At 38.0% G+C, this 11,909-nt stretch overlaps 1 protein-coding gene across 1 annotated transcript; it reads left to right on the top strand.

The window, feature by feature from the left end:
- Positions 1-1,575: 1,575 nt before the first annotated feature.
- On the top strand, positions 1,576-11,573 carry LOC138103601 (protein FAM240B-like). Its single transcript, XM_069002018.1, has 3 exons — positions 1,576-1,658; positions 7,433-7,581; positions 10,066-11,573. Exons 2-3 carry the CDS (start codon positions 7,436-7,438, stop codon positions 10,196-10,198), a joined length of 279 nt encoding a protein of 92 aa, XP_068858119.1. The 5' UTR covers positions 1,576-1,658; positions 7,433-7,435; the 3' UTR covers positions 10,199-11,573.
- Positions 11,574-11,909: the final 336 nt, after the last annotated feature.

Here is an 11,909-nt window from a genome sequence, read left to right as displayed (position 1 = left end):
ATGTCCTATGATCTCACCAAGGTTTATCTATTTGAACTTAGAAGTGGTTAAAATGAACTAACATCTTTTAGTGAAAGCTCCCTAACAGTGAGAAGTTTAAAAAAGGAATTCATCTAGAGCTGTCTTAGAAACAATGTTGTTACTGTTTTGAGCAGCAGAATTTGGCACAAAATGAAACAGTGAGTTAAAGAAATTTTCTGGAGGGCACAAAGGTTGTCATAAGCATAGGGGATTGAATTTCAAAAATGAAAGAAATTACTGAAGGATTGAAATAGAGAAAAAGGCACAAAAGGCAGGCTGTGAACTTGGGATCTAATTAAAATTTCTGTTATAAGTTGAAGCCTATAAGTTGAAAAAAATAAGAGGAGAACTAGGTGAGTTCACGAATCAATTAGAAAGTTGTAATGAGCACTGTAGTTCTCTGGAAAAGGTGAAAGTGATTCTAGATTCCAATTGTTATATCCAAACAAAATAAGCAAGCATACAGGGGACTAATACTCCACTGGAATGTGACACAGTTCTCATTGCTTGTGTTCAATGAGACCACAGAGAAGAGTCATGAGACGTCCTATCAAGAGAATGAGTATGAGAAGAGTCCAAAGCCCTTAAAGGTTATTATAGCAAAACAAGGAAGGAGAGAGGAGGTGACGTGTGCCCGACGTACCTTGAAGACAGGTAACTTGTCTCTTGAATACATTCAGATTGTAGATTAGAAGAAAACTTGCAGTGCTTGGCACAGAAAATTCTGGAGCAACCTTACACTTAACTTTACACTGGAGCAAGAAACATAATTAACTTTAAGGTGGAACTTGCCAAACTACCAAAAGGTCATGCAGTCAGGCTGCCAATAAAAGCTGGGAGCAGAAGGTCTGTCACTGTTCTCCCTTTGTCAGAGTCAGTAGCACCTTACTTGCCTGTGTTTTTCTGTTCACCCAGGAGTACCAGTGGAGGGAAGAAGAATCTGTCCAAGAAGTGGAAGTGCTAAGTTCTGTAACAAATTATATATGCTATGTTTCAGCTTGCAGCTGGCCAGATTCCTGCACTGTTGAGCGTATTAACAGCTTAGCTGGAATCCTGTCATGTAGTCTACCAGGTGCTTTTACAGACCAACACTTCAAAAGGGGTGAAAAAGAAATCTATTTGTCTGTCAGTCACTCAGCAGCACAAATGTGAGACATGCTGTGTTATTCAACATGTTCTTTTCAGATCAATCCTTTTTCTTGGAGGGGACAGTGCTGAATTCTTGCAAGTCATATGGAAGTTATGCTACAGTGATCCACACTTGTCAAAGAGGAACAGTTTCTCCAGAGCCGAGTCATGACATCAGTGGCACCTGCCAAAATTTATAGCACAGATCAAACGTGGCATTCAGAGTTTGCGCCCGGTAACTGTCTGGTCATTCCTCGTGGTGTGGTGCAGACTTCACAAAATGAGACTGTGGGTTTGGGTTGTTTTCCCCCCTGCCATTAAGCTAATTCATAACAGCAGATGTCGTCACTCCCAAATAAAAATGAGTGACGGATGAATAGATTTCATCAGTTATTCCTGGCAGTTGGAGTTCTCTTGAAAAGGGGAACCCAGGGGTAAAACTGACATGATGCAGTAATCACTCAAGAAAACCATACTTTGACAGAAGAGGAAGCTACTATACAATCAAAGTAAGCATTTATATTCTTGTATTTTGGCCAAAATAAGATTTTCTCTTCCTGTCTTGATTATTAAACCTGCCTAGACATACATGGGTGTACATTTATTTAATGTTTTGTTAAATCATGCAAATTTGAACATCTTGTTCAATGTTCAATCATGCAATGTTTTCTTCTTGTTTCCTCTATGACCTGAAGTTCTGTATATTTCAGTATACCCTTGTGGAAATTATTCTGATCCTATGTGATTTATACAACATAAGAGGTATCCTGCCACTGTTTCATTTCACTCTAATTGTAAGTTCAGTTATTAAGCTATTGTTTGTTACTATCTTTTTTGGTATTACCAGAATTTCTTTATTACACACACTTCATCTGAAAGGAAAACCACCATAAAAGGAACATGTAAGGGGAGACTCATCAAAATTATGCATTCTATGTGTGTAATTTAAAACTTTTTAGAATTTTGGGCTTTTTATTTTCTTTAAAGAGCACCATAAACAGGCTGTGAACTGCCCGTTCTGTAATAACCGTAATAGATATATAATGCTGGAACATATTCCATGCTTAGACAAACAAACCCTGGTGAAGGGCAAAAGGAATAGGATATTAGTGTCCTGACGAAGATAAAACAGCTCATGGTCATGATATGACCCAAGGGACTGAGTCTAGTTAAAGTCAAAGATAATCTTTCCATTGTTTACAATGGTCACCAAAAAAACCTCTGAAGTGACTATGGAATTTCTTCCAGGAATATGCTTGTGTTCCATATTAAAATTGACTGAATCATCAAATTCATTGAAAGAGTTAAAATTAGACTTATCTCCAACTTTTAGAAAGAAAATATTTTTAAGATAGATATATATAGCTATAGATATGTATATCTAAAATATCATTCTTGTTAAAGACTTTGTCTTTCAGCAAAAATTTTGAAAATAAACTGGAAATGTTCAAATATTGTTTTACATTACTGGTTAAAATATTTCCCAGTAAGGAAAAAAGCATAAGGTGGTTTTCTTTTTGTTAGCCAAGCCAATTATTCTTTAAATTGTGCATCATTTGGACTAAAAATCACATTGATATTTTTCTCCAAACATGTTCACCTAACAGTTTTATTGAATGCATTGAAATACTTCTCTAAAAAGTAAGAGCACAAATATTTTGCATACAAGTCTGTCTCTATAAAACACTGAATTTTTAAGACTATGGCTAGCTTAAGACACATATTAAATAGAAAGATTGGAAAAGGGTAAAAAATATCTCCTGACACTTTAGAAACTATTTTCTTCTCCTGCTTGTTTATTTCATATAAAGGTAACTCAAAATAGCAATTTTAATGAAAACACCAAGAGCCATTTCTGACTCTTAAAATTTCTCCAGGAAGAGTCCAAAGTAGAAATTACAAAGTGTGCAGAAGACAAATTACTTGCATTGGATATTTTTTAAAACTCCTTTTTGTACCTCAGCAGAGGTAGTCTGAGTAATATAATTCAAAACATGCAGACCAGGCAGGGGCTAAGACAAGAACATTTGGAAACCTACTAATTTAACACCTTTCCAAAGCACATTCAGACGCAGATCAGATTAAATGAGAGAAGGTTGTACCGCCGGCTGTTTCTATACTGGTTTTGTGCCAGTGAATAAAAGTTGTGCATATAACTTACAGCTGGAAGCAAAATTTCCTCTCCCTTGTATGGGATAGATCTGTAGGGGAAAAACTGCTCTTCATTCACACTTCAAAGCTCCTTTAAACTGGCTCTGGGACATGAGCTCACAAGGAGAAGCAGAGGGGCAGGCATTGACCTCTTCACTCTTGTGGCTAGTGAGACGACTCAAGGGAATGGCCTGAAGTTGTGTCAGGGGAGGTTTAGGTTGGATATCAGGACAATGTTCTTCACCCAGAGGGTGGTGGGGCACTGGAACAGGCTCCCCAGGGCAGTGGTCACAGCACCAGCCTGACAGAGTTCAAGAGCATTTGGGCAATGCTCTCAGGCACGTGGTGTGACTCTTGGGGATGGTGCTGTGCAGGGCCAGGAGTTAGACTCAATGATCTTTGTGGGTCCCTTCCAGTTCAGCATATCCTGTGACTCTATGATTTTATGAGTTTAAAACAATGTATTATATGTAGGTGCTATCTGTGTTTCAAGAGTGATTTGCTGTCTTACAGATTGCTGCATGACCCTCTGTTTTATGGTTTGATTATAAATGTAGATTTTTCTTTTACAGTACCATTAATTTTGTTTTTACAATTACTTCTTCTGGTGGACATTCTCCATAAATTAATAATATGTTAGCATATAAATTAATTTCCATAAATGATGAATGCTGTAAAAACTCTCTTGTACACACTTACACATTTTTGTCAGTTGAGTTTTAGAGCTACCAAATGCATAAGCCACTTTAACCAAATATGATTTCATCCTTATTTAAATGTTGTTTTATCAGCTTGGCTCCCTAAAAAAGCAGTAAACCATACTTCATATGGACAGGAAGGACTGCAAAACCAATATAATAATAGTTCCTCCTTAACTATCTTAATGGAAGATTTAATAAGGGAGTCCATCTTGCACCAGTGTTATGCACATTTTGGTAACCCTTCACTGAAAATATATTGCAGAAAGTTTTATAACAAAAATTTTCAGTTCACAAATGACACAATATTTCACGTCTTCTGAATGAATAATTTTAAATGAATAAAAATGCTTGCTCTTGCTTATTTTACATTCGTGTCAGTGAATAAACATGTTAAAACAAGCTGCTATTAGGAGTCAGAAAGACACCTCCCCAACTTTCCTTTAATATCTCTGGAATGATGAACGTATTTTCCTTGCACACTTTCCACCCAGACAAAAATGGTCAAGTGACTGTAAGAAAGAGTGGTTTTTATTTACAGGGAAAATCTAATTGTTCTACTTGTTACTGAGCCCTGAGTTATCTGAGTGAAGGAATCAACAACAAGTTTGATGGCATTAAGTCCAAATATCAGTGTCTGGGACATCTAGAAAGAAAGAAAAAAATCACAAAAACTTGGTATCTAGAGCAGTAATAAAGATTTTTGTTTTGATACAGAAAGTTACTCAGAAATCCAAACCAAGCTCCTAAGCAGAATCTTTCAGTTAGAAACAAAAAAGGAGGTATTATACAGCACACATGAACCCTAGTCTCTGCACCTAGATGTTGTAATGCCAGGCTCAAAGATAGGATGCTTTCACACATCATACCATGAAAGATGCCAGCCAGCAATGCAGACAGCACAGTCTTCAAAAGTTTTACACCAAGAATCTGTCTTAGCAAGGACACAGCAATACCATGTGAAATATTAACTGTCACTGACATTCCTAGGAACTAATACCAAATGTTCTTGACTTACAAAAAGACCCACAGACTTAGCTGACTAAAAGTTGCAGGTGCCCCTCCATCCTTTGGGCACCTCTCTGATCACAGGTTGTTCTTTTGAGGGGAGCAGCCAAAACCTAAAACAGCCAAAACCCTCATGCACCCCCTCAAAATCTAACCTGTTTAAACCTCAGATAAAGACTGGAGACCCTCTTGTACCATTTGGAGAATTTCAACTAGAAGTTTAATAATCATGAAAATTTAATTTCTAATTAAAGGTTAATGTGTTATGGCAGATTCTTATATGAGGCAAAGTATAATAGGGTTTGGAGGGCACACTGCCTCAGTTTGTCAGCAGCTTGCACTTGGCTTCTGAGGCAATGGGATAATTATCTGCAGAGTGTCAAGTGGGCAGCTGCTAGTGGTAGAAGAGCCTCTAAATGGTGCAAAGACCCGTGTGACCTGCGGATCCGGGAATGATGAAATAATCAGATTCCATCACTCGCTGTAACAAGCTATTACCAGAGCATTTATTTTAACACTGCTCAAGGCCCATAGAATTAGGACACAGATAGGGCATGTTCCAGTGCATCCGTGACATGCATATCTTTTTGCCAGATGAAGCCTTAAATAATACTTTTATTTTGGGGCCTCAGAGTGAGCCAGAGATTATTAAGATTACCCATGTTCCTGTTTAGACCACATTCATTGCCAAGCCCAACATGTTTAGCACAAGGTGTGAGTAGAACTGCTGTACCCATGCCAATGCAACAATTCGTCTTGTATCATGCTGTGCTACATCTACAGCATCCCCAGTCCACAGCAAGGGAAACACTAGAAAAATGCTGTTTGCCTCAGAGAAAAATACCTGGCTCTTTCAGTGACACTGCAGCTCTTGCTGACCTTGCTGTGAAGAGGACCAGCGTTCTAACTACTCATACCCCATCACACAGGAGGTTATATATTACATGGCCTAACCAGTTCATATTCATCACTCCAGTTGGGCTGTGCCTGTCTTTAAGCAACTGGACTTCTCAGTGGAGAAATAATGCATCTCAAAGAGATTTTTCTTTTTGTTAAGCAGTTTTTCCAGTCCAGCCAGACTTTGCACCAAGTTTGGCAATATTATTTGATATTATTGATCTTCTTAAAAAATAGATCCACGAAAATTAAGACAAATCTAAAATATTCAATCTATAAAGATGCCCAGAAATTACTTACGTGTCCTTTTAAGGTGCCAGGAGTTTCAAATACTGTATTTGATAGTAGGACCTTACAGAAATCTGCCTTAATTGTGCTACATCTGACTGTCCTTTTCTTTTACTCTGATCCTCCACTTTATGGCATTGTATGAAGTAAACGTTTTCTCAGACTGGCCTACATTAGCATAGTCTTTGTTGTATTTACCAAGGATAGCTCCTAAAGTATGAAATCATCTAGGAAGAATATTCATAAGTATGTATCAAGGTCTATGAGGCCTTAATTCATCAGCATTACGGAGTGGAGCATTGGCAGAAGTATCTAATACAGATAAATATAAGGAAGCAAACCTCAAACTAAGTGCTGATCTAGTAATAGAAAACTCTGGAGTTTAGGTTTTTGGAGTTTTTCTTTCTTGTATCCTCCCACTTCTTGTTGGGCCTTAGTGGAGGAGACTGATTCAGGAAATAAACAACAGAACTTAACTTCTCAAAGTATCATTATGACCTGATAACCAACACAATATAGTAATATCAGCAAGGACATCACACATGATGAAAATTTTAATGTTTGAATAACATGCATTTAGCAAGGACATATTTGCCTATTTTCTGTCTTTTTTCTCATTTATTGGAACTGCTCCTGTACTTTAATGAGCTCTACTTTTAACCATATTTAAGACTGAATTTTGATAAAATAAAGAACAATACCATAACAAGCTCCACAGCGCTTTGCACTCTGTGTGCTTCAACTTCAGATTCATAATTCCCTTGCATATTTTGTGCATGACATCATTTGGAGTAGCAAAAGGAATAATTTAGGAGCAATCAGTTTCCCTGAGATAAGACCATCTGTTTTAAGAATATGGGAGATAGAAAACAGGAAAGTCCTTCACATCTAATCTGAACTTCAGTGACAATGGCACTATATTGGAAAGCATTTTCACAAGTTCTTCTAAAATTACTTCAAATCTCACACACACTGAGGCATCCACAATATTTCACTTAACTGTGCCACTCGCAGTCATTACTCAGTAAGAAAACATAGTTATATTCAACTGTCACCCAAGGCCTGTTTCAATGCCTTATATTTTGGTTCAAGGCAGACTAAGCACCAGTTACCTATTCTTTTCAGGTGACATACTTTATTTTAATAGCACTTCATGAGAATGAAATTTCAAGGGGCTAAGTAATAAAGTACCTGCCTCAGGTTAGGCTTTTGACTGTTCTGACCTCTGAATTGCTTTTCAGAAAATGAGCAAGCATACGAACTTTAGACACCACAGGATGGGTGGTCATGATGCGGAAGAGCTGAAGAACTTCTGGGAAAAGGTCATTCAAGAGCAAACTAAACAACAAGAAGCTGAAGAGTCTAGGTTAAGCAAAAGTGCCCTGAACAAGTAAGTGGTATTTTTTCTTTTCCATAAGAGAGCAAGGCATGTCACCACGTGTTTTAAAATAAGGTAACCTGTTATTGTACTGCTTTATTCATAGCACAGATTGTGTTCTGGATCTTTGGCACTTTTCCTCTCACAGCTGCTTGTCTCATATTACCATGGCTCTTCTGCATGGAAACTCAGATACCCCTCACCCTTAAACCTCATGAGCATTCTTCAAAGGCCTTGGAGCATAGCCATGAAAAAATAAAGCACTTTGGAATTATGGCTTGTGACAGCCAGAAAATAGCAGGAATTTTACCTGGAACTGGTACAGCCACACAAATAAATAAAATAGCATTACTTTAAAGGGACAACCACCCACTTAATCTGTAGAATAGAAAATCCGTGGCACCTTTGTCATGTTTAACAGCCCTTCACATCATATAAGCCCAAACGTAAAAATGACACAATGAGATTTTCCCATTCAAAGGAAAAAGTTGTGGGGGTTTGTTGTTGGTTTTGTTTGTGGGTGTTTTTTTACAAAGCAGTACAAAGCAACAGGGATTGCCTAGAGAAACCTGTATTGCTGTATTGCGGTATAGATACCCTGCTCAAGTGTGGTGGGCTTCTTCAAATATTTGTAAAGCTTGTTACAACTCAGAAGTTTGAACCAGGGTCTCCTGCACACTAAGTGAATTCCCTGACTACTGATGGCCAGAAACAGGACAAGAAATACCATGTCTTGTGTGGTTTCCTTTTGTGCTTTCCTCCTGAAATTAATAAAGGTTTTCCTGCACAAACTTTTATCAGAACTGTGACATTCACGTAAGCTAATTTGACTTCAGCAAATTGGAAGGTGCTGCTAAAGGGCTGTTTCTTGGAAAAAAAAATTCTAGATACCTTGACCCCAGTGCCCAAGAAAGAAGTACTGTCATCATTTAGAGACTTGGAAATAAAGATCTGGGCAGGCCTTGTGTCTTGAAAAAGTCAGGTGCAGACAATCCTGCTTCCAGTATCCTACTCCAGCTAGTCAGTAGTGTTTCCAAATCCCAATCACAAAATAACTGGAGAAAAAGCATGTATGACAAAATCCAGGAAAGAGTTCAGCTTCACCGGAAATATCTATCACTCTAGATCACAGAAGACTACCATGAGAAGACAGTGAAAACAAAATGTGGTTTGTGGTTTGTGGTTTGTGGTTTAGATAACATTTTTGACTTCACAAAGCTGAAAAATGTTAAAAGTTTTTATAAGGTCTTCTCTGAAGAGAAGAAAAGAAACGCAGTGAAAGAACCTTGAAAATGTGTTAACTTACGTATTCAATATGTCTTAACTGACCCATCACAACCGTGAAATAGACCCAAGCAAGTTCCTTCAAAGTGACTTGCCCAGTCAAAGCCCACAAAAGATAGTTCACAAAGTCTTCTCTAATTTGGAAAAAAAAGATTCTTTCAGGAGTCAAAAGGCACTTTCATGACAAAACATATATATCCACTACCTCACATAAGAGGTGCCCAGGAGGATGACGTGGTTTTACATAAAGGCAAGTGCTCCCTTTGAGACACAGGACACTGATGAGAAACACCAGTGTTCTCAAAGGCAAATTTTTCTTAACACACTGCACCTATTTTTTGAGGCTTAACTATATGCATGAAAGAATATTGAAGACTAGGTAGTTTAAAACACAATGTAAAACCAAACACAGAATCTAAGATAACACAAGCACCCATGTGAAACAGCGACTGCTGAGTTACTCTCAGATGAAATCATTGGCTGCTGTTCTTTTCACCATACCAAAGGTAATTTAAAAACCCATATATTCTGTGATGTATTTGGTATTACCATATAATAGTTAATCTTATAACATTGCTGGGTCAGATGTTTCATAACATTCCCTTCAGAAAACAAACCAGCCAACAATATTTTGCAGTTGTCCCTAGAGATATTCTCTTCTGTTTTTACTATACTGGTGTCTTGCAGCTATGTGTATCCTCTTGTATGTGACATTAATTCGTTTCATTAAACACATACAAGGTCTGCAGAGTTGGTTTTGGTTTGGTTTGTTTGTTTTTTTTTACCCAAAAGGACATATTTTAACTTCAGCCTGCTCTTCCCCACAGCATTTTACAGTAGAACTTGAGAGGTTGGGGGAAAAACTGTATTTTTAAATTTACACATTGAATGACCTTACTGCATAGGCAGTACTTCTGTGTGGCTTTGAGAATACCCCAGAGGGAAAAACAGAGTTCTTCACAGTGACAGTATTTCAGCAGTTGTTTGACTCATTCGGAATCCAGCAATGTCAACCACTGATAGCATCAGCACTATCCCTTTCTCCCCTGCATTCCCAATCTAGCAAGCTAGAGGGATGTGTAATTGGTAAATAAATACAGGACAAGTGCTCTGGTGATGAAAGAGAGGAAAGCTTCGACCCTGCTGAAAAGCCTTGGATACACTTGAAGGATTTGGCTCAATAATTGCTAAGCACTTGCACTCTCTTTGCAGACTTCGCCAGGAATGGACTCTGCGGCTGGAAGGTCGAGTAAAGCAGGTCCAGGTGCACATGAAAACACGGGAAGAACAAATGACTCCAGTGTCTATCGAGGCTCTTCCTTCACCAGATAAAACTGTTGCTTAAAGTTACTGTGTAAACACAGCAAGCACTGGGCCTGATTCTGACCTTCTGCATGCACCTATAAGCTAGCAGTTACACTGCTGAACAACCAAACGGTCAGATTCGGCCCATTTTCCAAACTATTTACTAGAGCTACTATTAAAGTCCTATTGAAATTCAGTGCAAGAATAATGCCACAGGGGGGAAAAAAGCACAAAGGAATAGATGAGAAGCAGACAACTCTAATTTTCCATGATATATTATTACTGTGATGTATCAGGACTCTCTTATGTAACTCTGCATTTCCAAGTGACAACAACATACTTCTAGGAAAGAGGGCAGCTTGTTTAATAGGAATAATACATTCAGACAGCTGCATGCAAAATTGCACATTTCCATTTACACAGCTCACAGAGTCTGGCTTAATGCAGACATAAGATGTTCTGTCTGCCTTGATGAGCCACAGTAGAGGGAGTTAAGGATTAGCCTGATCAGCTGGCCAGGAGAAGAAATATATTCTTTAATGGAATGAGTGGAGAAAAAAATAGAACTTTTCTGATCAACATATAAGAACATTTACAGATCTTAATAATTAAATGAACAGAGGAAATTACTTTAACTTTCTTGGGATATGTAAGAAAAAGACTACTGAGCCAGTGGTCTTTATTATGAGCCAGTCTGACAAGTGTTAGAGTAGTAAGAACAAGTCAGTGTGAGAGTTTGAAAGAGAAGGCAGTGAATCAGTTCATCATAACAGCACAGAAATTCTTTACAAAATATCACTTGCCATACCTGACATGCACTAATCCAAACAATTGCTGCATCTTCTTCTGGGTTAGGTGAAAAAAAGGTAGGAACAACTTAACACAGGGTAATAACAGTGTCCCCTGTTTACTGAAATGTCCGTGTATTCAATACCAGTCTTTCGGATTAAAACATTTATTTGTTTTCTCTTCAATTAATCTTTTGTATGTAAGAGAAGACTCGTAAGTCTAAACAGCTATTCTTCTCTGACAGGATTGTGCCAGATAAAAATTTACTTTGAATCTTTGTTTATACTAAAGAAGTAGATAGGAATGCATTTGATAAATCTCAAAACAGAACAAAAATTTAACCATTTTGACTTCACAGAAATGCTTTCTTTGTCCTTTTAAAACAATATTTAATTAAAACACAAAGTTTTACCAAATGTTCTCTACACTTCTACAAAGTGAAATGCTCCCACTGAAAAAAAAAAAGCTGTCACAAAAATGTTGCTATTCCTTGAAGGGTTAAAACAATTAAAAACTTATAAAAAGTTATTCTGTTATTGAAAACTGAAGGGATTGTAGCACGAGATTCTTTTCATAAAAGCTGACCCAAAAAGCATGCAATTGTTTCTTTCAGTGGCTATTTTCCATTAGACAAGCAATGCTGAAAAAATAATAAAATTTTAGCTGCTTTTACCCTGAAAGACTGGTCTTTCTCTTCTGCATCCACTTATTTCCCACTACTCCCTAAAAAGTTCTTTTCTGTAACCCGGTGTCCTGGTTTGGGCCAGGACAGAGTTAATTTTTCACAGTAGCTGTGAAGGACTGAAGCCTGGAGCCCTGTGGCCATGTCTGGGTGTCATTCTATATCACCTCATGCCACATCTGCGGGGTGGAAGTCCAGGACCCTTTCGGGAAGAAGGTGGGAGTGGCTGGGGGTCGGCGGACAGTCCGGGTGGAAAAGCCATCGGCCGTTGTTCATTGCC

Source organism: Aphelocoma coerulescens (genome assembly GCF_041296385.1).
Source record: "Aphelocoma coerulescens isolate FSJ_1873_10779 chromosome Z unlocalized genomic scaffold, UR_Acoe_1.0 ChrZ, whole genome shotgun sequence".
Classification (NCBI taxonomy): Eukaryota; Metazoa; Chordata; class Aves; order Passeriformes; family Corvidae; genus Aphelocoma; species Aphelocoma coerulescens.
This window is presented reverse-complemented; position numbering and strand designations above follow the sequence as displayed.